The sequence below is a fragment of the Manacus vitellinus genome, unplaced genomic scaffold (genome assembly GCF_001715985.3).
Source record: "Manacus vitellinus isolate BGI_N305 unplaced genomic scaffold, ASM171598v3 scaffold_14_pilon, whole genome shotgun sequence".
Lineage (NCBI taxonomy): Eukaryota > Metazoa > Chordata > Aves > Passeriformes > Pipridae > Manacus > Manacus vitellinus.
In genome coordinates this window covers 10371998-10397846 of record NW_021939063.1, presented here as the reverse complement: position 1 = coordinate 10397846, position 25849 = coordinate 10371998, and the positions used below count along the sequence as shown (strand labels likewise).

The window sequence follows — 25849 nt, the reverse complement described above, 5'->3', positions numbered from 1 at the left end:
ACTGCCTTTCCACGAGGCCACATGTTGGCAGTTATGCAGAGCAAAAGTCAAAAAAGGAGAGAGGAAGATGCAAGATACTCATATTTAACCTGTGTTAAACACATTGTTAAATGGAAATGAAAAATATGCTCATTCCTGCAGAGACAGGCCTTCCATACAGAGAGCTTTAATGATCCTAAGAAGACCTGTCAGTGCTCTAGGGGTTGGCTCCAAGTGATAGCTTCTAAACTCTGCTGTGAGGATTAACATGTCAGCACTTCACTTCTCAGGGAGTAAAAGATGAAACATCTGCTAGTGCTGTCCTAATAGGATTGTGCTGCCACTCATAAGCTTTAATGAAGCAGCCTCTAGAAAGCAATGGGCAGTGTTCACTTAGGTTACTATAGATATTTAATGAGTTTACAGGAGTTACTGTTACAAAAAAAAAAAAAAAAACACACAAAAAAACCTAGAGAAGGGATCCTTTCTATAATTTTAAAAACTATCTCAGAGAGTATGTACCACATTTTATACTTCACAGTGCAAAGACTTATAGAAAAGATCTTACTGTCTGTAAATTCTTCAGAACATATCCAGAAGAGAAGCCAGATGAGAATACTGGCTACAAGGACCTATCTCAACTCAGCACATCTGTCCCTCCCAGCCAGCAACAATAAACAGGCATATTCTCTCTCCTAAATAGTGGTATATCCAAAGTTTGATTTCATCAGTTATCCCTGGGGAAGTGAGGAATCCTACCTTTTATTTAGTCTTACTTCCTGCAATTGAAAAAATCTTCCAGCTTCTTATAGAATAACCTTAAATTTAGAGTAATTCCATGTGTCTCATTTGCTATAATGCTGCCTTACCTCCCCATCCCAACAGGAATGTGTTTTGAAGTCAGGCAAATTGCTGTGTTGCTTATGGTATTTCATAGGCCCTTGTACATATTTAGAGTTTTAAAGACATTAGAAAGCACTGGGCACTCAGAGAAATAGTCCCAAAGAACACAGAGACTGGCTCCCTTTGCTCTTGGGAGATTTATATTGTTATGGATCAGCTCAACCTTCAAATTATCAGAGATTGTAAATCCAAGTTACACACCAATAATCAGCACTGCATCTCTCATGCAAAAGTGATCTTAAAAGCTCAGGTACATTAGAAGTGGAAGCAGATAATGAAACTACATAAACCTTACAAACTGTGAAAATGTTCTAAGTGAAAAACTTCATCACCACAAAACAAGATGAATAGTTAACACTGGACCCAAGGCCAGGTCCAAAGTTTAGACTTAGAATGCAACGGACTTAAGCTCTGTGGAGTTTTCATTCTGTTTTTATAATGGATTCTTTCCTAAATTTCAAAGGTACGTTCAGATTTAGATATGTGTGAGGATGTGAGGATATCCAGACCCTGAACTTCGGTCCAAACCCAGGCCTCATAGAAAGTGGACAGCACGTGGAATATTCAAGAACAAGTATGAATGAATAGCTGTTTATTTTCTGCCCAAATTCAGTTTTCCTTTCTCTTTTAATCAAATTCTCATTGTCCTGCCAAATTCAACAGCAAATCGAATAATAGCCTTGCCCTTAAGCCTGTTTTCACTTGTTGGGATTTTTTTAAATGTAATTTTTCACTTAAATAAAAAAATATACAAGCAATAGTTCAATGCTTTTCGTCTGTGCAAGAGACTTCTCTCTACAGCTTTACATTACGTCTATATAAACACCCCCATACTGTTATGTACACAGTAACTGATTCATTTCCCAGTCTTGCAATGCAAACCATCCAAAGGTCATGCATTGCTTCAGTCCTGGGAGAAGATCTCTGGAGGCTGCAGTACATGGCAGAAAAATTACTGCAAATTTCTGAAGACAGATCCAGCACTATAGTATTGGGTTTCACCCTCCCTTCAATAAAACCAAGGGACCAGTTTTAAAAACATAGACGTTTCAATATTCATAGACCAGAGTAAGCACTTCTGGGTTTTTGCATTTTTTGAAGATGACTCCTAAGGAAAGATTAGGAGAATAGACAGAACTAAGGACCTTGCAGAGTCAGACCCACTCTATCAATAACTCAACTCCTGGGAGGAAAAGGAGGCTTTACATTATAGGAAGACAACAGTAGTTTTGTTCCTAATGAGACACATCTGAACATGGTATATTTCCTTTTCAGAAATACCACTCACGAGCCTCACAGTGATAATTGTTTCAGAGCTAACAGGAGAGCATTTAAAATTTTCACAATTCTATTCATATTTCAATGAAGACTTTCACTAAAGAAGCAACAAATATTTCAAATATTACCAGGGGAAAAAATATTATGCTCTCCTTCTCATAAAATACGCTTTGGATTTGTGATCCTTTTCCTTTTGATCCCAAGGAATTCCTCAGAATTCAAGGATACTTTTGTTGATTCTGAAAAGCATAAAGGTCTGCTCTCTGGAGATGAAAAAGCTGAGGAGTTCAGTGCTGGGAGACAGTGACAAGTTTTTGAGTCTGCTATCTGACTGTAAAGGTGGACCAAGAAAAGGAAAGAAGCAGGACCCTTCCACTGCAACCTGGGAGATCAGGAATAATGTTTGTTGACACAAAATTAGCTTTGTCTAATTTCCATTCATAAGAAGAGGATAACAGTAATAATTCCACTTTCAGGGATGTGGAAGAGTGAAAGAGTGTAATTCCTAGATCCTAGAGTAGCACACAAAGCCATGCAGGTATTCTAAGTTGATTCCACCAGTGAATGGAAATAGTTGACAATTTACTAACAAGTGACAAAAGAACCCTCAAAATTGTAATCACAAAAAAATGACACTGGATGGAGCACCACACCCATGAAACCTGGATTTCCTGCCACTGATCTCCTTGTTAACCTGCTAAAAACCTCCCTGGATTCTCATGCCTCATTCACCTGTGAGACAGGAGGCAAAGCAATTTGACTCCTTAAATTACTTCTGGAGACCTGTTGATGAAAGACACTGTTTGCCTTAAAGTTTCAAGGTGACAAAGTTCAGGAAAACCTGTAACAAAATTAAAATAAAGGTTCTTAGCCAAAATTGCACAATAGCTTTGGGATCAACATCTGTGGTGTTTTACCTACTGGTTACACTCCTTACAGGAGTTTGGAGAACAGCGGGATTTTCTGCCCACATGGAAAATGAAAGAGCCTGCTTTCTGTGTTTTAAGCCAAGAGTTAACACACATTTCCCAACTCTCAGTTTCCTTTTCTCTCCAGAAGCAGCCCCAGTGACAGAGGCATGGGATGATGTCTTACCTCCCTTACGTATAGAGTCCTCCAGCACTGCCATGGCAATGGAGTCAGTGGTAGCAAGGTCCTTTGGGTCACCTGAGGTACAAACCCAGCGGAATGGCCCAAATCCCAGGGAAAAAATGTCCCTGGGAATAGAACATGTTTCATTAAGAGATAGTTGAAATTCTTTCCTTATTTTTCCTGGCTGCTAGCAGTGCTTTTCTTTCATTAGCTGGAGACGGAAGAATTTGAAACATTTTCAATGAACTAATCCAAACAGAAGCATCAAGGACCATTAACTGAGAAATTAAACAGTGGTGTTTCATGCAGCCATTGACTGGTGTATAAAAATACAGCCAGGCCAGAATTCTGATAGTCATGTTGGGCAGTTCAATCAAACAAGTGCATCACCAGATGACTTGCAGTTTTTCTTCTCTTTCGTCAAATATACTCTGCCTGCTGCCTGGTCTTTGTGTCCTTAATCCAGGCTAACCCTGGGTACATCTGCACTATCAGACAAGTGCAGGTTCTGAACAAGTGCCTGAGTCCAGGCTCATTTGCTGCCCACATTGTTTACATACAATAGTGAGACACGCTTCAGTTGAGGTCCGGAAGAAAAGATCTAGTCTGGTTGGTGCCTTACTCCACGTTCAAACTCTTATTCACATGGCACAGGCAAGTTAAAGCATGAGTCAGAGGAAAAATGAGTTATCAATCCAGTCCCTCAACATATCTCCTGGGCTCAGCTGTTTCCACAAGCAGCATGTACAGCTTGGGAAAGAGGTTGGTGACATGGGCAGACAAATGTCCTCTTTCAGACATGCTTTTAACTTCAGTGGCTTTGATGATTTGGAATTGGGTTCCACTGCTCTGAAGAGACAAGCTCCCAATTTTTAGCACCCATAAGTGAAGTTGCTTATAGTTACAGTTTGAAGCTGTGACCTGGCTCTTCTTTTGAGTAGAACTGCTTAAAGGAAAATTCATAGAAAAAAAGAATGCAGCTAATTCATGTGAAGGAGTAAAGAGTTTTGATTTGGCGACATTTCAGCCCAGACTAACTCTGGCATAACACCTGCAAGATCAATTTTCCAACTGCTGTTGCCTCCTTTTGATCCTTCATAGTGCACTGCAAATTTGCATTAATCTCTGTAGTACTCTCCCCTAAACAGAGGGAGCACAAGGCACTTAAGAGCATATTCCAAACTGCCCAACATACCCCATGATGTGCTGAACGTAGGAAGGATATCGAAATTCTATTTTATTTGCTCCTTTTTTCTCAACATCAGCACCTATAAAAGAATTTTAATAGTGATTCAGTGAAAAAAGATCCATAAAAGGTAAACCTCTACTGCACCTAGATTCCCATGAAGGCTGTATCTCATTCAGAGAGGGCCAGGGGTCTCAGAGAACAAGAGAAAAAGAGAGGCTAGAGAGTTAAAATAACACAGTGGCCAACCCCATCCTACCAACATATGCAGCTGGGAAGATGCATACACGATTGTCCTTGCTTCCACCTACAAATCCAGGATCTACTCACCAGCCCTTTGAGCTTCCAAGAGAAAAGCATTGCCATAATCCCAAAAAAACATGCCCTTATCAGCAAGTTTGTTAATAGCAGCCACATGCCTCCTCAGACTGAAACAGAGAAGGAAACAGTTATTCTTGAGTTTGATGAAATATCAAAAAGAATAATATTGTGAACTCACTAAAGGTATGGGAGTAGGGGGAGACAGATGGAAAGGAAAGACCCCAGATAAATTCAGACATAAACCCATAAGTCATCAGTTGAGATGCTTTCAGTCTCTATAGCACCCCCAAATCCTGAAGTAATTTACACTCATTAAGGAAACTTCATTCACTGGCAATGAGGGGTCACATCTTTCAGCAAAGTGATGCAGCCAGATCTGGGGATGGAGGGTAATAACAAAAAACAGTCTACATAAAACTGCTCAACAGTTTTGGAAATTCACAGAGCAGAGACAGAAAAGCTGAAAATGGCTAAACATCATTGTTCTGGCCTCACCCTTGGCCAAAACAGCTCTAATGGCCCTTTCTTTCCAATAGTGGGCCTGCCTCAGGGCTGGTCCCTGTGATACCATTTCCACTTAATATTAACTAGTCCTAACATCAATGCATATTTGCATATGGACTTGTACACACATAGGTGTAACTTCCTGGAGTTCTGGAAGTAAATCAATGACTATCAAATGAGAATGGATTTTTTTTTAGGCCATATCTAGCTTGTTAGAAATGAGTTCCTCACAGAAATTTACCTTTCTGTTACCTTTGTCTTTGATTAGTATGACGCAGAATTGGGGAAGCTGGAAAAGTCCTTGTTGGTCCCTCATCCAAAGTCAAATAGATGTTATGCCCATATTCTACCTTCTACTGGTAAGAGGCCTCCACCAGGAATATTCAAGGTGAACAAAACCAGTGTAGGAGGACTCTCCTTGAAAGGACCAGTTGAGAACTATAGTACAGCTTCATTTGTATATGAATTATGCCAAATTGCTACCTTTATAATGTCCAATTTCTCTTGCAAACTTGTAAATCAGTGGTAGTTTCCTGAAATCAAGATGCTAAACAGAACTTAGTTACAGTTGTAGCAACCTGTGGGGAGTGACTGAGGGAAATTATCCCCTTTTTATATCCTTCCTTAAAAACATCTTGCTGGCCAGAAGCCAGCAATGCATGGCAGGCTAAATGGACTTCTGGCTTGCTCATTGGAGCTTTTTGTCATATTCAGTGAACCCAGAGCAAATGGAAGACTACATGGAATTATACTTATTGTCCCAGATTTTTAAAACCTAATGCAATTTAGGAATTTATAGAAGTGAAATGAATCATTAGTGTTCAAACTTCTGATCTTATACAATACAGAATATTCCTAAAGTGGTGGGTAGGTGATGTCTGCCAGATTGTGACTGATAGAGGTACAAGGACTAAATAGTGCAACTTTACCCCAGATTTCTACTGAAACAAACAAACAAACAAAAAACATATAAGAAGAGAGAGTTCTTGAAAGAAAGACAGAGATCTGATTACTTGCAGAGCAACTAAACTTAAAGGTTAAAAAGATGTATTGCCAAAACATTTACCTCTCTTGCACCAGGGTCCGGAACTTCCTTGGATCAGTGGAAAGAAGCTGCTTTGCTTCCTCAAAGCCAAGCTGTACTGGATAGTACCCCCCATTAAATGGGTTGTGACAAGAAGTTTGGTCAGACCCCAGATCAACCAGCAGCTCTCCTGTTTTGTCCAGCTCATAGACCAACCTCTCCCTGGGGAAGACAGTAAATGGAATGTTTGAACATAAGCTGTCATTTCACAGTCTGGTTCCTCTTTCAGGAGAATTTCTTCCAGCCCAAAAGGTTGTTTGTGACAGTAGGCCCTTGGCTAAGGCTTTGCAGGAGGCTAAGCCAGGAGGTAGGAAGTGATGGTACTGAAGATTTAAGTGCAACTTTTATACTCCACATTTACCTGTGAAGGAATCCTGATGGATGAGTTGGATACCAGTATGACCTACCAGTCTTACTGGTCAGCCTCAGCCCTTGGCATATGATGTGACAAGAGTTAACATTGAATAAAGCCTCAGGAGTGCTGGAATTTCTACCCATTATTTTATTATTTTTATTTAATCAATACCTCAGTACTTCTATTCTTCACTTATAGCAGCCTTCCAGTACCCAAAGAGGCTTACAAGAAGGCTGGAGAGGAACTTTTCGTGAGGGCAGGTAGTGATAGGAAAAGGAAGAATGGCCTTAAGCTGACAGAGGGATGGTTTAGATTAGATATGAACAAGAAATTCTTTATTATAAGGGTGGTAAGAACTGGAACAAGTTGTCCAGATAGGTTGTGGACTTCCCATTTCTGGAGGTATTCAAGACCAGGCTGGTTGGGAGCCTGGAAAACCTGGTCTCATGTCATGGTAGGTTCCCTGCCTGTGGCAGTGGGGTTAGAACTAGATAATCTTTAAGGCCCCTTCCAACCTGAACATGTCTATGATTCACTGAAGTCAAAGACATTTTCTTGCAATCCAATTAGTGAAAGATTAGAAGGAAGTAGATAAATTCTTTCTTCATCCAAGGAAGAATCTTAGAATTTCTTTCCCTAAGCCATTTATTGTTCCATAAGGAAAGGAGGAGTACGAGAAACAACTGGGAACTGGAACATGAGGATGAATATCTCTCTTTTGACAATACTTTTTCATTAACATCTAGAGTAATGTACTCAGCCCTAGATTTAATGTCTCTTCCAAGTTTGGGAACAAGCCAGAGCATTAATGTATCCATTATCCATACATACTACTTACCATAGATCTACCACATTCCCATGGTAACCCAAACTAAGGGCAATCTTATTCTTTCTTGCTTCTCTAGAATAGAATAAAAAGATGGGTTGAAGAAAATGCACCTCATTCCATCTTGCAAAGTATAAGTGCCACACAGAATCAAACCCAGCAAGAAAGTCTGTATGTAGTTTTCAACACTTATCTAGAAAACAGATCTTTCAACCTTTGCATAATTGTTAATCACTGATTCCATAAAACTTGAGTGATGCTTCAAGTGTAACATCAGTTGTAACTGCTCTATGCATATTCATGAAACAGAATGAAGACACATTTAACATATCCAAATGATATGAAGCATTAGTAGTCACTAATCATGGCTGCTGCAGTTTGGGAAACCAGAATCACATTCCAAAGCAGACATGGAATAAGAAGAGCATCCCTCAACCCCTCTGACATGTACATTAAAATGGCACAAGGCAGAAAGATGTGAAGTGAGGGTTAGAAAGCAAAGATAAACTCACTGAATTATGTTGCAAGTCATACCTTAGGCGAGCAATGCAATGGTCCAGGTTGTCAGAGATTTCCATCAGCCATCCCTGCTTGTGACGCTTCAGAAGTGCTGCTTCATCGACCTGGGAGTAACAGCAGAGATCTGAAAACTACTATTTCCCCTATGTAGTCACTTTTACCTTTAGTTTTTCAATTACCCTACAAGAAAGAGTAGCAAAAAAGTAAAGGTAATAGCCCTGCTCTTACCTTGAGATATACCTCTGTCTGTATATAATAAAGATATAATATATATCATTATTGTCCAAAACTTATTTTTCACCTCTAATGTTCTTTTTTACACTTTTTGTTCTCTTTTACTCCAGGCTCAAAGCAAGAAATATTCTTGATACATCACTTCCCAAAATATTCTACAAACAAAAATTTATCATTAAAATTGTACAAGAGGTAATATTTTTCTGCCAACTTTAGTTATTGTTTTTCTTCATGAGTATGTTAAAAAGCAAAAATGTTTCCAATTTATTTTTCAAATCTGGCTATTTCTTGTGAAAATTGTGGGTTTAATTGATTAAGAAAATATTTTCTTTGATCAGCTCAGAGGGATGTTTCTGCCAGGCTGCCCAAGATAAAGGTATGGTTTGCTGAATAAAATTAACCCTCACTTTTGTTCTTGGACTGCTGGTTGAAAATCTCAACCAAATATGGAAAAGAAGAAAGCACTTTGTTATCCCCGCTGGCTAATGCCACCAAAAAATAGCCTAGATCAAAATAAAACCGTCTTTAATTCCCTCGTTTGAAATTTGAAGCTCCAAGCAAGCTCAGTCCCAAATCTGTACTCTCTTCTGGGTTCAGCTTCTGTGTATGCCAGTGTGTATATGCCTAAGAGACAGCTGGATAAAAATATAAGTGGATGGACAAACTGTGGAGGCTTTGAACCATTAATATGGAATCTGTGCCAGCATATGAACTAGCACATCCATTAATATTTTTATAATGAGCTATCATTGGCATAAAGCAAGTGGTAAAATTAATTTAAGCCAATATTCTGTGGTAGCAACAGATTTAAAACCCCCCCAGTGATGTGTGTGTATGAGAACACACAACCTGACTAACTTCCACTATTTCATGAAAGCATTTTTTACTTCTCTATATTCCATTCCCATCATTTTCATTCTTTCTCATTAAGAAGGTATTTACATGTTAATTAATTAGGTTCTGTATTCAGGAGTTGCTTAAACACCAGGAAACCTTTTCTTTCCCAATTATTCTTAGCATGAGAAACCTTCCATAATTTTCCACATCAGTAATAAAAGCTATCCTTCCAAAACCCCAGATTATGATAATAACAGTGTCACTGCCAATGGAATTATCCAATAAAGTCAGGTGCCGTGGGGGACAGCTTCTTTTGAGTTATTTAAATCAGCGCAGGAGGAAAGATATTAAGTGGTCTGTATGAATTACAGGAATTGGGTTCATTTAAATCCCCACACAACACAGATCAGATCTATTTAAATTTTACCACATCCTACATATTTTACTTTAGCCCTCTCTGACATTCTTAGCCCTTCACAGACTTGCCAGCATACTCCAGAAAACTAGCTTCCTTTGAAACACACTTTCAAAAATATGCTCATTTTTCATCAGCATCTCGGTAGTTTTAAAAAAATTGCATAAAGCTGATGACCAAATGTTGCCTCCAGTGTAACCTTAGAGAGCTCAGTGCAGCTCCGAGGAGACAGTCTGGTCCTCCACGCAATTATTTCATAAAATTACAATCTGCTTCCTGTCAAACAGAAGAGGTAAAAGACTTGCACCATTAATCCCTTCTGTTAGAGCTTCGCAAGCCCTGGCTGACAAAGTGATATCTCTTGCACAATCCAGTGCCATTTGCATAAATAGTTTCTTAAACAAATAATATGTACATATATATGGTTATCCACATGTGCTCCTGAGACTCATTTCCGACAAGGATCATCTCACAGGAGATAAAAACCAGGCGATATTCAGTCTCCTGAACAAAATCATCTGCAGCCGTAGAGATGAAAAGGACAAAGGAGCGCCGTGAACAGCACTCACAGGAGTCTTGCCTTTGTATTCCAGCATTTCAGAGATCATGATGACAGAAGTCTGAATAAATATAATTTATGCATTAATAATTTATTCAATAGTAAATTGAATAAATTTATTTCATCTGCAGAGAGTACCTGAGGAAATCTCAAATACATGCAAAACTCACGTGCCAATAAACCACTTTTGCACCACTGTTGTAAAGCAGGTGAAGCCCCAACCTTCCATGAACAAGACCTGAGCTGAGCAGAGCAGTCAGGTTTACTGCACACCATGTGGGCAGTCTGACCCATTATGTTTTGAAGTTTAATTGTGCCAGAGGCTTTAAAGATTAATCAAAGTTAAATATTATAATTAATACCTTTATAACATAAATGATTTTTGGCATGAGAGAATGCAGGAATTCTCACAGGAATTGCTTGTAGAAGTTACACCTTTTCACACATGAAATGAGGGTAGTTCAAGCAATGAGAGCTCATCTAACAGCATCATTCTGCATTATTTGTGAAGCAGTCATAATATCCTTGCAGTCTGATCCAGTGAGTGAATAGAGAGAGGAATAGCATTGAAAAATGCTCAGCAATGAAAAGGACAGAGATCTTAGAAAAGAGTATCTTTCTTGAGTTTTTGTCAGGATTATTTGAGGAACATGTCAGATCAGAAGAATGTGGGCTCTGACTCAGCACATGAAGGAGGGAAGACAGAACAAAAGCAGTATTGCTCTCACCTCTGCAATGATCCCCACACACCCAGCAATGACTGCAGCCTTTGCTTGAGCCCCACTCATCCCTCCGAGACCAGAAGTCACAAACACCTTCCCAGACAGGTCTTCTGCCTTCAAGTAGCGACGGCCTGCATTGAGCACTGTGAGCTGCACACAGCAAATAGAGCCATCACCAGGAGATGTTTTCTCTGGAGTCCCTTAAATTTAAAGATCTTCTGTCCCTTTTGCAAACAGACAAACTCTGCAGTCACTGAACATGTGAACAGTTTTAATCTTTTAAGAAGGAAGTATGTTACAAAATGATGGTATGAAACCACCTGTCCTGATTATGTTTATTTCTCTCACCATGAAATAGAATAATCAGTGCTTCCCAATATGCTGCTCTTGAGGTATAGGGACTTGTTAAGGATGGCTGCAAATGATGGATAAGGAAAACAGCCAAGAAAAGGTTTTTGTAGAACTCGTTTGGTCAATTGGTACTTCATGTATTGTAGCTAAATATGAGCTCAAATTAAGACCTTCACTGCAAATCCCTTCAGGTCTGTGCCCTAGATGAAATGTATCTAAGTGAAAAAACACTAATTGTTTAAGGAACGGGCAATGAGAATTTCTTTAGTAGCCAGAACATCCTCTCACCACAGCCCAACTCTCTCCAGTCACCAGACACTATGGGAGAAATCCTCCTCCAAAACATACTGACAAATAGACCTTTCCCCAGTTTCTTACCACTGTCCCGTGTACTATTCCCTGAGGCCCAATGTAGCAGTAGCTCCCTGCAGTCATCTGACCATACCTGGAGACAGCAATGAACACTGTGAGACCACATCTTACTCAGGTTGGAATGAGTTCTGTACTCCACGTGTTTTCAGTATAACAAAAAAAAAAAAACCTCTGTGTTTTGATTTGTTGTTAAAGGTCTGCTATTCTCAAATTTACATATTAACAAAGTTTTGTCATTAGCAATGCACCAACATGTTTTCAGAAGAGTGCTTAGCTGATTTAATTGAGTTCAAAACTGCATCGATCAAAAGCTGAGGTAAAGTTGTCTTGGAATTTAACATAGTGACTAGGACACAAGGACACTCCTTTTCACCTCGTTGGCACATTTATGCCATTGGTTTCCAGTGCCACTTGTGCTTCTAAGACACATAGTTGCATTTGAAGTTGTTGGCTCAAAATGTTTGTTCACATTTCTATTAAATTCCCAGAGGAGGGAGACAATTCTCCAGCTGTTTTAATTTATTCTCTCCATGGTACCCAAATGTATAATAATCTTGTGCTCATCAACTAGATTAACAGCAGTCTGTACAAATGTAAAAAAGTATGTAAAAATAATTTCAAAAAAGATAATTTTCTACTTCAAAGTTCCTCTTCGCCTGAAAGAATGTTTCATGACTTATATTTTCCATAAATTGCAAAACAACCTCTGCAAAGTGGAACTAGCCAGTGCTATAAGTGGTTTATGATTAAGGCTTCAGGCTGCCATGCAGCCAAGTCTCTCACATAAACCTAATATTAATTCCTGGCAGACCTCAATTACATCCTTATATATGTGGCTGAACATAAACTCCAAAGTAATTCCACTTAAGTATGTATTAATGCTTTGCAGCATCAGGAATTTATGCAGCACAGTTGAAATCCATCTGCATTAGAAATTTTAACCAGCTACTGCTTGATGTCTGAATTACATTTTAGTCAAGTATTTGATATATTTTAATAGTGAGCTATCTTCTTACATTGTTACTCCCAAAGCAAACATCTTCTCATATTCATCTCTGGAGGAATAGTTGGGAATAACCTAAGAAAACAATCAAAATAGAATCCAGATAAGCAAATTAGAGATTTAAGCAGGTCTTTTTGACAGCCCACATTTCTCTAACTCTGGTCACACACATAGAAAAACAGGAGAAGTAATCCAGGTGCTTTATTTCATGCATTCCAGTAAAAAAAAAAAAAAAAAAAAAAAAAGTTGTCCAGTCTTTCTGGCACTGTGACTGCCATGCAAAAACTAGCCTGAAGGAAGAAAGATATTGAATGGCTCAAAAGACTGGCAATAAACCAGTACTTTCACTTGTCCAGCTTGCCTTCCAAGCAAAGCGGTCCAGATTAATAATCATCTTTTTGCTTATTGAGAGCTTTTAAATCTTCCAAACTGAGTCTGGCTGAACTGTTTTGGTCAAGAACATGTAGAGCTCAGGCTCAGTAAGAACAGAAGTTGTCTGATAAATACAGGATTGTTTCCTCCATCACTGCAGATGAGCACATATGAGATGAGTGCAATTGAACTGGAATAAATGCGGCAGAATTTGGACCCCAAATTCTCCCATGTGTTGTTGTAAATGTGGATAATATGAATCATATTTTAATTCAGCCAATGCTTGAAAATTAAACAGAAGAGGAGGTAAAAGAAAACAAGATGCTAATACCTACCATGCCATTAGTAATGATTAACCGAGGAGCACGGGGGTGGCTGGGGAAGAGTCCCAGAGGATGCCCACTGTACATTACTAGTGTTTGCTCTTCTGTCATCTCTGACAAGTAGTGCATCACCAACCAGAACTGAAAGGAAAAGCAAGGAAAAGAAGGAGTCTGCTTCCATCTTACATATATGGGCTTTTTGTGAAGCTGCTAAACTTTGAGAATGAAGGCAGCTACAGACATAACGAGGTGTACTCACATATGGAATAACAGAGCTCTCAACACATTCTGGCTTTTAATAAAGTCCTTTAAGAGACATCACTCAGCAGGAAACATAAATCATCGACTAGCAAAAGCCTGAATAAGTTCCAGAATAATTTGTCCAGTAGAAACTCCAGAAATCCTTCGCTTTTAAAGCCATTCTCATTTTATCTTGAGGTTAAACATTTGGATCTGGCATTTTTCTGGCAGTGTTTCTGAAGTCACACTACAAAATTTTCCCTATCAAATTTATTAAATACTCATTCTTTTTGTTGATTCTAACCTGAATTTCAGCATCTTCTAATGCTTGTTTTCTGTTCAATAAATGGCTATTACAATGTGCACTTAAAAATGAAGTGGTTTTTCTTCTCAAATAAAAATTTGTGCTTTCATTGTGGACACTGAAGAAACACCTCAATACACCCAGGAGCATACAAATAAATACATCTCAACTCTGTCTGCATAATTCAAAAGTTACTCTTGATGAATGCCAAAAAGTACACTTTGATCACCTAAGCTGACTATAAATTTAACTCTCATACATCATTGTCTACAACAAAGCCCATTATATTCTACAGGACTTTTAGTATGTGACAACTAGGCCTGAGAGAAGCTTTCCCATGCAATATTGGAATTCAATAATTACTTGAAACTGGAGTTTCTGTAGGGACACAGAAACAAGGTATCAGTGACAAACAAACAAACCCAGTTGTCATGGGCACTTAAGCTCTGTAGTTGTGGCTTTGATCTGAATTAAAAATGGTACAGATTTGAGGCCAGTCCTTTCTAATTCAGTCAATTTCCCAAGCTGCAAGTTAAAGTGAACAGGAAAAAGTTAGTAGAGTTACTGTTGCTTTTTATGTTTTGGTTTTGTTTCATGAAAAATGCTGAACAATCAAGTTCTGGTTGTAGGATAGAACAGGTAACTGGTTGAACTCTCAACTCTTTAGCAATATGGGAAAAATATTCTAATAAAACTAGAAGCTGTGAGATAAATACATCTTTTTCCATTGAAGGGCATAACTAGTAACAAGGAAGCAAAATCCTGAAAGCCTTTCGGAGCTTAAAGAGAAGGTCTTTTGTCTGCAGGCTTGTAAAGTTAGCTCTGGACATAGTTCTCTCATTTGAAATTATCCAGAAGAAAAGCACAGATCTACATGGATTATATAAACCAAACTGAACTTTTTCCCTAGGAATTCTGCAATGATAATTTTTTTTTAAACATGCGGTTTTCAAGCTACAAAGAGAATAAAATGTTCTGTGGCAACTGAATCATTCATGTGATTGTTACTCTAAGCAGGCAAAACAAAAAATGTTTTGTTTGTTCTGCTGTGAAACAACTGCAGGTCATAGGTCTGGCTTGGATGAGAACAAGAGAAAAGAGAACATTTCTGACTTTGGCAGCACTTCTTCCTCACCTTGCAGCCCAGCATCTGCCTAAGGAATGTCAGGCCAATAAGGGCCACTGTATAAACTGCTGGCACTGCTCACCTCAGAAATGCTGTAACACTGATGGAGTCAACAGGCAATAGTTAAATGGCATTTACTAATTGACACACAGAATAAAGAAATGGTGTGGATTGCCATGGTACCTTTGTTTCAAAAAAAGTCAGAACAGTTTTGCCTCAAAAATCTGCCTAAATCTTCCATTTAACTTCCATTTACCAGATCAGGAAACTGAAGTATGAATTTTAACCACAAATGAAACCCCCCCACACTTGGAAGAAACCCTGGGTCACTCAGTCCCATGCTATGGTGAGGAATCCATTCCTCTCCCCTAACTAGGAGCTTCATTTGCACATCATTTTTGCTGGGATTCTTTAATAAGCAAGAGGCCAGATTCAGATAGAGTCACAACAAGGTGCATGTGAGATCCTTCACGACAGAAGCTGGCTCCTTAAGTCAGCTTTTGCTTATGTGAGCTACAGAAACAGAAATTAAGACCTTCCCAGTGCTCAGGAGTGACCCTGCCCTCCACAGCGTGATGCAGCTTTTTACAGGCCCATTGCAAAATTCAAAAGTGGATTTCCATCTGCCCCCACTCTGTGGCCTTGGGGCATCCAGAGGCTGGAGGCACCATGTGGGTTTGGCATTCAGTCGCCACATCTGTGCCTACCCACAGACACTCAGGATGGTGCTTCATTCGATGTTCCTCCTGCCACCACACACCTGCAGAGCATTCAGACAGAGAGCCTTTTTTTTTCCTTAAGACAATAAATTTGGCCCACAAAAATCATGATTCTAAATATGCTGCTGATTCCTAAGATCTCCTGCAAATGCTTCCTACACGCATTTTGCAGATTAAAGTGTGTTTACTGACCTTTTTTATATAGGAGAACAGAGATTATACAACCACAACTTAAAACACCCTAGTTTTGATTTTAGAGAGACTTTTTACCCACCTGTAATTACTCTTAGAAGATCAGGCTTCATAGTAAAGTGCACCATGAACTGGCCAGCTTGCACAGATATTTACAGCTAACCTGATATGCTTGGAAAAAAGACTGAAAACCGCACTTTCTTAAATCAAAGCCTTATTTTTATTCCACTGTTTGGGAAAAATGTTGCAAAAGTAACACAAACATAAGATACACTTTCTAGTTTCTTAGACTCTGTCTGTGGAAAATACAGAGGCACACACACATGCATCAGAGAAAGACAAGGCTGGTCTTTATATCATCATACACAGTTTGGTAGGTTCATGGTATCATGTTTAGTATTTCTGTTGGGCTGTCTGTGCTCTCCTCACTAAATAAAGTTCTCTCCATCTATGCAGTTCCTAACCGAGCATTCCTCTATCCAAACAGGATGTTTTGGAGTGTTTGGAGGCAACGACTGCCAAGAACTATTCCGAACTGCTTAAGCAGAATGTGCGTGGGGGAGGGTGAAACTGGTTTTATTAAGCAAGCTGCAAAACCAGCACTGTCCTACCTGTGCCCAGTTGCTGAAGACCTGCCCGTTTCCTCCATAAGTGACAAGCTCCTGAGGAAACTGAAAAAGACAATTTAACAATCAGGCAAGCACTCTTCTGAAACCTCTCACTGTATCTCTGAGCTATTTTTGTAATCTCAGTAATAAATCTTTTCTAGAGCTTATTACATCAAAACCCTCTAGGTTCTTGAAATCAGAAAGTAACATCATGAAAGTGACAAATTAAGAAAGAAAAGAGTGTTATCTTTCAAAATTAGGAAGCATCAGCACTAACTTTTCAGGGTAAGTTGTAGAAGCACTGTACCACGAGCTGAGCTCCTGTACATCTAGATTTTTCAGTATTTATGTGACAGCACATACAGAAAGTATCTCGCAGATTTGCTGCTGCCCTATGAATCCAGCTCCCTTTCACTGCTTCTTACCTGAGCCACTGAGGGATCCAGATTGTTCATTATCATCAACATAATGGCAGCAGCTGATTTGGTCTTGCAAGGATATTCTCCTATGGGGTATGCTCTGAAAGGGTAGTCACAGAAATTTAGAAGAAACACTCCAACTCACAACAAACAGCACAGATATATAAGATATTCAAACTTGTTTAAGTTGCAGGTTTTTATTCAGGAGGGAAGGGGGGGGAAGAAAAAAAAACAAAGTGCAGATCTGGAATTACATGTGTACCTTAACAGGTAAATCAGGTTTTAACTATTATCAGAACTAAACAAACCCAATAAATTTTAATCAGCTTATCATTCGCTAATCACAATTGATAAATATGGTGGCCAAGAACTTACGGTTTTTTAACTAGTTGTTGTTTGTTTTTTTTTTTGGGGGGGGTTGATGGAACTGGTCTCTAATACAGAGGCCAAGGCCAAGCAGCTAAATCCTGCAATGCCAAGGGAAACAGCAGCAAAAGAAATTGCCTTCAGGCTCATCAACCCTTTTTATTTAAGATACTATCTAAGGCTTGAGTTTCAGGCTCAAAGAAGCTCTCAAAAACTGAACTAGTTAGGAGAAATATGGGCCTTTTTACTAGGATACACTTCATCTAGAAAGTTGAGAGGTGAGGCATGGGAAATACAAACATATTCCAAGTCAGCTTTCCTGGCACTAATGTGCTGCAATCATCTCATTGTTATCCTCCACCATCTGTTTGTCATATGAAATTGCCCTAAAACTACTCTGGGAGATTTGTACTGTAGCTGTTCAGGGCAGGGACTGTTCCTCTGCTGTGTTTGCACAGGTCTTAATACAATTGTGCTGAGGTCTCTAAGGTGTGACACCAAAAGAAAGTATAACCACACATGAAGAGTTTTACTCCTTCCTTTTCCCTAAGCAACACCACCATTACAGATGCTGGAAATTCCTAAAGGTGGATTAGGATCATTTGCCATGGAGATCTTCCTTTTATTGGACCACAGATCTTCAGTTGCTGGGCCCTTGTTTTGTGCAGGGAAGACATTACACTGAAAAGGTTCAACTAAGGAGTGCCAACTACAAACAAAAATTGGACATCCGCTGTCCAGCTCACGAGCCAGGATCTGGAATGTATATTCTACAGATTTAGCAAATGGGTTTTTCCCATGATCACATTCATTGTATCCTAGCTTTTTACATCAGGATGCTGAAACAAATGCCTTGTACTCGTTGCCAAACCAGAGAGAAAGCCTTTGAGTTTTGCCGCAATGCCTTTTTTATTAGTGATTTCTGCTTTTCTAAACTTGATGTGATAAAACAGGATTTCTGTGCAATGACACCAATTCATCAAAAGGACATATTTACACATAATATTGTTCAGAACATAAGAAACCCAGCTTTCAGTTATCAGCTGAGTGTGCTGGCATGGAAATACGGCTGTTAAATGCAGCTGTACTCCCTGGACATACACAACAAAAAATCAAATATTACCACAATACAGAGAACAAAAGGCATTTTCTTATCCCGAGACTGCAATAACCTATTAGAAATTGCTCAGTGAAATGGTCACAAATAAGAAATACTTGAAGCTATCAAAGAATCACTGATAGCATTATTGGAAACAAGCTGATGGACTGTCTCATCCAAGCCTACTTGGAAGGTGTCATCATCTGTAGTTTAGTACTAGGGTCCTCTGAAGTCCAGCTCTGCAATATTTTTCCAGACAGTGTTCCAGTTGTCCTGCTCTTAGCAGAATTCTGCAGGATCTGGCCCCAGGCTAAAACTGACTGCATAGAAACATGAATGTGTGTGGAAATCAGAGTTGCTTTATTCAGGTTTCTGTACAGACATTAACCAGGTCCCTGTTGATTCAAAAACGAATCAAACAGTCTAAAAAAAGCAGCTATCCCCTGGCAACCCTCACTAAAACTGTTCTGCTTCACAAACATTAGCCCCAGCAGACCTAGAATGAAGTGATGGTCCAAGACCAACAGGCACAGCATATTACAAACCAGGGTCACATACAGGTTCCAGTGGAAAAAAAAATTACTGTCTTTCCTTTATGCCCAGAAAGCCTTCTCTGTTCTGAGAGCACAGATAACCCAACCAGACACTCACAGCAGGTCTCTATGCACTCATCTGTTTTTGCCTCCTGGTTCAGTTGAGATGTGACTTGCAGCAGCTCAGGACGATTGCAAGTTTTCTGTCAAGGTTCTAATTGGAGGTCTCTGCTCCTAGAAACTAAGACTTGCCATGGGTTAGAGTCTTTGAGATCCCTGTGTGTGGTAAATCTGGCATTAACAAGCACATAATCTCTCTCAATCCCTTCCCTGTGTTGAGTGGTGCTGAGCTTTCCAGCAGTGAGGCTGCCCTGGCCCTACCACAGCCTATCCAGAAGGATGCACACTGCTTTTCTATCAGTCCCAAAACATCTAGTAGCCTTCCCCTGGAAATCAAACCACTGTGATACACAGAACATCTGAATTATCAGATTATGAGCTTCATTATTATGGTAGGACATAAATTCTACAAGAGGCAAATTAGGACACAGCAATTCCACTACGTAAAGGTCAGTTCCACAGGTGAAAGGTGCTAAACAATGGCAGCCAAATACAATGTGAACCATCCAGGCCTTACCTCATCTCAATATCTGGGAAGAATCTGTACATATAAATATGGCCATAGAGCCTGAGCTCTTCAGCAAATTCCGGTGCCAGCTTCTTTTGCACTTCAGGTGGGAAATAACGCAAGGCATTGCGCAAAGCCAGCTGCCAAAGGAAAAGGAAAAAAGAGAAAAACCAAGGTAAAAGAGAAATGGAGATAAGTGGATGGCCCTGAACTTTAATCAGACTCAGCTGGAAGCCTGACAGGCATCACAAGGACAATGCAACTCAAAAGGCCAAGCTCACACCAGGGGAGCTGCATTCCCAATTTCCTATTGAAGCGTTTCTACCTGCATTTTTTCTTGTAGATTAATTGCAGTAAGCATGTAACCATCCTCTTCCCACCTGTCCCCCTAAATCTGCATGGAGACACCTTGAAGATTTGGAAAGTGCTCAATCCTGTTCATATCAGACACAGATGAATTCCCTCTTACAGTGCTAGGGGGCACCGAACTATCAAGGAAATCATCGTTCAGAAATCCTTAAAAGTGAGACCCTAAACTCCTTAGAGACACTGAAGACCCTACTGTACTTTCCATTCAAAAGGGATCTTAGCCCAGATTTCTGTGACATGCTCCCAGATGAAGACATTCTTGGGCTAAGTTTTATTGAAGATTCACTCCATTTAGCATCCTAATGTATTGCAGAGGGTGGTGGTTTACATTATTTTATTGGTGCTACATATATCACTTCCAAATTAGCTAAAATGATTACTAGGCAGTCAATTAAATTCTGCAGATGATACTACGTGGCTTTTACTCCTTATTGCCTTCAAAGACATTAGCCTTGGTTTGTAAAGTACAGTATGTCCTTTTGGATGAAAGAAACCATAAATAAATCATTATCTTTGCAACAGTCTGCTAAGTCATGTCTCTATATTATGTATTTCATTTGATTAAAACCATAAAGAGAACAAAGATTTTGTCATCTTTAAATAGCCTGTTTCATACAAAGATCTTGTAAGTTCCCTGACAAATGGCAACACCATCCAAATGACTTTTAGTTGAAAAGATTCACAAATCATATGGAATTTCACATCTTCATTAAGCCAATTTTTAATGTCTGTGGAAAGGACAGAAATGGATGAGGTTTCCTTCCAAGTCTGCTAACAGCTCAGTTTTTGAGAGGACTGAGTAGAGCACAGATAACCCCTGTCTGTGACACCTGCTGTTTGCTCTTCAGTTATGGAATCAAGGATCTTCTGGAGGCAGTGAAGGGATGGGCTGTAGTACAGACATATAGAACAACTACCCAGTCCAGGTATCATCACCATCCACCCTGGTAAGCTGTCCTGAAAAGCTCTGTAAAGCCCTCAGCTCAGTAATGGAACTCCTCACTCACCCTGACTGTGCTCTGGCTCTTATGGCTAAAGCTCTCCAGGCCCTTCATTTGAGCACACTGGGCTCACATACCTTAGAGCACCCTGACAGAACAAGAAATCTAAAATGCTTCAGACTAAGAGAGGCTTTTGTTGGCACACTTGCTACTGAGCAGGCATTCATCTTCACAGATCAGCTGATTTACACCAGCTAAGGATCAGACCAGTAAAACCTCACAAATTAGATGAACAAATCCACACAGAGTATCATGGGGGGAAAACCTATTTACCAGATGAGAAAATGCAAATTCCACTTTATTCTTCTCCAGTCAGGTTTTTCAAGGGCACGTTATTAATAAGCACAAAAACCTGAGCTGCATCCACGCCACAACAAAATGCACAGGGATTTCCAAAGTCAGTCTCAGAGGTGAGCAGCCATCACAGGGGGTTCTAGATCTAAAAATTTTTTTTGTTTTCAATGTGGCAAGGATCACCCACAATCTTTGATCAATACATTATTCATATTAAAATGAAACTGATGGGTAAATATTTTTCTTCCTCCTAAAAATACAAGCAAGAAAATCCTGGTATGATTTTCAAATAAATTCACTTAGACTGAGCCTCTGTCCTATTAGTGTTACACATTAGCAGCAGCCTGAATTTTGATGATGGAAACATTAATGAAACATGAACTTGAATGTTACATGAAGGGCAGGAAGGGCACCTTGCACAGACAATAGAGATCTTGTAAAAGAGAACTAAGACTATGGCTTGTTAAGCTTAACTGAATGAAGGTGATATTTGATTGCTGTCTTACTGCAGGATAAATGTCAAAGCAGGAAGGAGCTTCAGGAAAGTACTGGAAGAGGAATAAATAGCTGTGAATTACCTGTAAAAAACACAGTCTCAGAATTAGAGGAATTTAAGTATAAGAGATTCTGAAACAGTCTCTCAACAAAAGAGCTGAGGCACTCAAAAAGATGAAGCCTGATTGCTTTATGAAAGGGCAATTGCCATGCATGGGGAAGAATTCTACATATTCATTGTTGAGTCAAACTGAATAACCTGAGAAAGGCACTCAAGGAGCAAATTCAAATAGGCTGCTCATTATGCTTTTCTGGAAAGACAATACATTTCATTAAAGCACCATAAAAAACATTATTCTACTGTTTAAGTAGGATTGATTTACTATAACTGACATATTGCATTCTGCATATTATCGTGCATTTTATATTTAGGTGTTCTTCCTGTTCATAGCTTCCACTGACAGAAGCTTAAGCTGCATGTGCTCAGTACCTCTGAAAAATGGGGTCCAGAGTTCATTGGTGTCTTAAAAAATATTAATTGCAGTTATACTCCTGAGCCTGATAGGCAGTTTAAAAAAACCCTGCTCTGAATTTGCCGAGTTACTGATTTAAATCAGCTCAGTGCAATGTAAGCACCAGATGCAAAGTTTTCCTCTTAGATCTGCCAGCTGGAGCTACCATTTGGTTCTTGCATTTAAGCTCTAGCCACTATTAGGGTGTCTTTTTTTATTCCCTGGCATTTATATAGTAAAACATGATTCTGCTACTATTTAATCAATATTTAGACCTCTCAGTGTCAACAAAGTATAGTCAAAACAACCCATGAAATCCTGCTCCAATCGATCAGCTGTAAATATATTTGTTGGGGGGATTCTCTTGAGAAATCAAGTAAACCAGACTCTTTGTTAATTGGTGTTTCTTGAAGAGCCAGTGTCTCTTCAGAAGGAATGTCATTCATTCCCATTTTCTAAGAAGATCATCAGAACTTCCAACTTAAGACTCTTGAGATACTCAAACATTAAGGTTTGCAGTCTCCCTGCTTACTGAGGGAAAGGGAAGCACAAGGAGAGGAAGTGATGAGCTTAACTCTGCAACAGTTTCCTTCTTAGCCGCTTTTCCAGTGGAGATGGTGTTCCCCTCCTACCTCTCATCTGCCTGATGACATCCAGGCCCAGAATCTTAGGTGGCACTATCCTCTAGACAGAAAGCAAGATTGTTTCACTTATTTCTCTTTCTAATGGGTCCCAGTTTCAATCAGCTCAGCTAGAAAGTAAACATGGAGATTCCTGATTGCCCATTGCTGTAAATGCCCTACAAGCTGTGAAAGTTTAACCAAGTTCTTTATCATCCAGATGTTCCAAAACAGGAGCTAGTATGCTGACCTTCTCAAATCACTTTTTAACCTGGCCTCATTTCTGGATGTGTAAAGGAATCATAGAGGTCAAACATCCTGCTTCTTCATCAGAAAACTGAAGAACAACTCCAGGTGCTAAGTGACCTTCCAGGCTCCAGCTTTCAGTTCATCATATTAAGATGTTACCAAGCATCCCTAAGGCATAGGGAGCTAAGAAGAGCCAACACAGCCAGCGGGACAGGCACCTACCTCCCCAGCCAGGGTCCAGCCTCGTACTACCTGAGGGAGGTGAGCAGGGCAGCCCAGGGATGGCAGTCAGGTTCCATCAGGAGTCCAGGGTCACATGCAGCTCCAAGGCCAAGCTAGGAGTGCAAGTCAGGACCAGGTCTGGTGATGGTTACCAGAGAGAGATACAACCCAGAGATCACCAAAGAGGTTCATAGTGGTGAGTCAGCCCACAGGTTGGAGACTAGAGCAGTGAGGTCCCTGGCTGGGCACAGGAACACCCTGAAACACAGCCAGAGCCACCTCCAGCATAGCCAAGACTAAAGACCCAGGCCTGAGCTTAAATGGAGCCCCTAAGCCTATGAGCAGAGGATGTGGGTGGAGACCTCAGGAGAGGCTCATTAAGGTCATCAAGGCCCACCACAGAAACACAAGTGATGCTGCAATCAGGTGACAGATGACCCTGCTGGGTTGTTGGAGACTGTAACATGACTTGAAGATCCATAAGGGAATTGCTGTGTGGATAAAAGCAGACCATTTTTCTAATCCTGAGCAACACTGAGAACATTCTTCCCAAATTGCTCCAGCTTTATTGGAATGTCAGTGAGTAATGAGCATGCAACATCCTTGTTCTGCAAAGGACACACCACACATAGGTTTTAAGAGTAGTTTCTTTGTAGCATATTTACATTAAGATACAGATGCTGAGTAACAGAAAGCCAGGGTTTCCTGAGCTGTGGAGGGAGGGAAAGAGAGAGGATGTGACTGTTTCAGGCCTCAGGCAAAGAATGCTGAAGGAAGAGAACTCAGGAAACATATAATCAGAATCAGTTCTGAGATATGGCTTGATTTATCCAAGAAGATTAAAGTTGGTATGATAGGAAGAATTAGATACTTCTTCAGCAAGTCCCAAAACACACAGTTCTTTATAAGTCTCACTTACAGGATTTCTATTATAACCACAAGAGGAGGCCCAAGAAAATAAAACATTGGCAGTGGTAAAGTTTATTATTGTAACAAGGACTAAAACTGGAATGAAGGCGTATGAAGAGAGGGACAAATCCCAAGGAAATCAGCAGAGCATTATTAACTTCACTTCTGTCAAAGCTTCCTCTGAATATTTAAATTAGAAAATGAACACAGAGTCATAGATAAAGACAAGTCTTGCAATATGCTCAGCATTACACACTGTCAACAAAATCTGGAAGCCGGTATCAAGACTTAAAAAGACCCTTGTAGACAGACAATCTTTCTGTCTACATGCTTTTCTAAGCATGGAACACCTCTTAAAAAAAAAAGGTTTTACTTTTCAGGTATGAAAAAAATACCAGCTGAGCCTCTAACTCCACTGAGAGTTTAAGGCAGAGGATTAACCGTAAAATAAATCAGAAAGGAAGCTTTAAAACCTTTAACAGTCTAATAAAAGTCCAACTAGCATGATCTCTTATCACACGTAGGAGGCAAGATGGAACAATGAGAGAAGGATGTTACACAGTACACTGGAGGCAGGAAATCAGTCTACTGCCATCTTTCTCTAAAATTTAAAGGAGGCAAGAAAGTATTCCAGTTTCTATATAGGAAGTGAGAACTTTCTCTCCCTGGATAAAGAGTAAGATTTGGCATCTTTTTGAGAGATGCTTTCTCATCTCCTGCAACATGGACTCCTTCCTGCTATAGCAGACTTCTGGGGAAAAGTGATTTAGCAAGGAATAAAACAGAGATGATTGGCAACATTCTGACATGCAGTGAAGATCACTCCCCACTCCTTTATCAGCCATCACCACAACCCTCTCTGCACACTGAGTAGCCACACTTCACGTGTCTGAGCTGTCCCAGGCACAGACAGGATGCCTCAGCCGTGAATGCTTCTGTCATTGAAGTGAACCCTTGTTGGATATCTCACAGCTGTTGCTCTTTCTACCCTTTGACTAGACTCTCCTCTGCTTGTGAAAGTGGACTTAGAAAGAATTTGACTGCTGATGCCAGTGGGGAACTCCCACGAAGGCAAGGAAGTTGTGTGTAACTTGTTAGTGGGGAAGGAGCTTCTGTGTTCTGACCAGAATGTCACAGTGTAAGTGATGTTACATGTGATGATGCACAGACTTTGAAACTAAGGAACCCACCTTATTCTCTCCCACACAAATTCCTAAGGATCTCTACCCATTGACTATTATTTTCTGCTGATGATTTTTTTTAATCTCAAACATGCAATGGTTACTTTACTGTGTACGTAGACTATTCAAACAAAAAGAGACAGGAAAATAATTACGCAATTAAAGACAAATAATTAACTTAACTCCCTACAAACTTGCCTAAATTGCAGGATGCCCAGACTACTGGTTAAAATAGATCATCTTCGGATATTTTATGCAAATATGCAGATGTGTAGCTGCTACCATGATGCTGATCACCTGTGACATTTATTGTATCGGAGGGGTTAGCTGTCATTCCCATACATATGCAGTGCTTTTGCAACAGCATTCGGAATTTCATCTTCAAGAGACAATGCTGGATTGACAGCATTGAAGTCTAATGCCTCTTGTTTAGCCATTTAAAGTCATGGAAGCTGTTGTGCAGAAAATCTCTTCCATATCAACCTGCTTACTCTGGAGGAGGAAGAAAGGAAACAAGCAGAAGAGCAA

The 25849-nt window shown here is 39.8% G+C and overlaps 1 protein-coding gene across 1 annotated transcript in view; it reads right to left on the bottom strand.

The window, feature by feature from the left end:
• Window positions 1-25849, bottom strand: part of UROC1 (urocanate hydratase 1) — a 40209-nt gene that overhangs the window by 13897 nt on the left and 463 nt on the right. The window contains exons 2-14 of the mRNA XM_008925285.2: window positions 19479-19609; window positions 16850-16943; window positions 16428-16487; window positions 13248-13376; window positions 12554-12615; window positions 11544-11610; window positions 10821-10964; window positions 8063-8151; window positions 7541-7603; window positions 6330-6509; window positions 4769-4866; window positions 4448-4520; window positions 3256-3377 (exon numbers count right to left, since the gene is read on the bottom strand). Of these exons, the coding sequence (XP_008923533.1) occupies window positions 3256-3377; window positions 4448-4520; window positions 4769-4866; window positions 6330-6509; window positions 7541-7603; window positions 8063-8151; window positions 10821-10964; window positions 11544-11610; window positions 12554-12615; window positions 13248-13376; window positions 16428-16487; window positions 16850-16943; window positions 19479-19609 (1312 nt within the window). The remainder of the gene's footprint in view (window positions 1-3255; window positions 3378-4447; window positions 4521-4768; window positions 4867-6329; window positions 6510-7540; window positions 7604-8062; window positions 8152-10820; window positions 10965-11543; window positions 11611-12553; window positions 12616-13247; window positions 13377-16427; window positions 16488-16849; window positions 16944-19478; window positions 19610-25849) is intronic.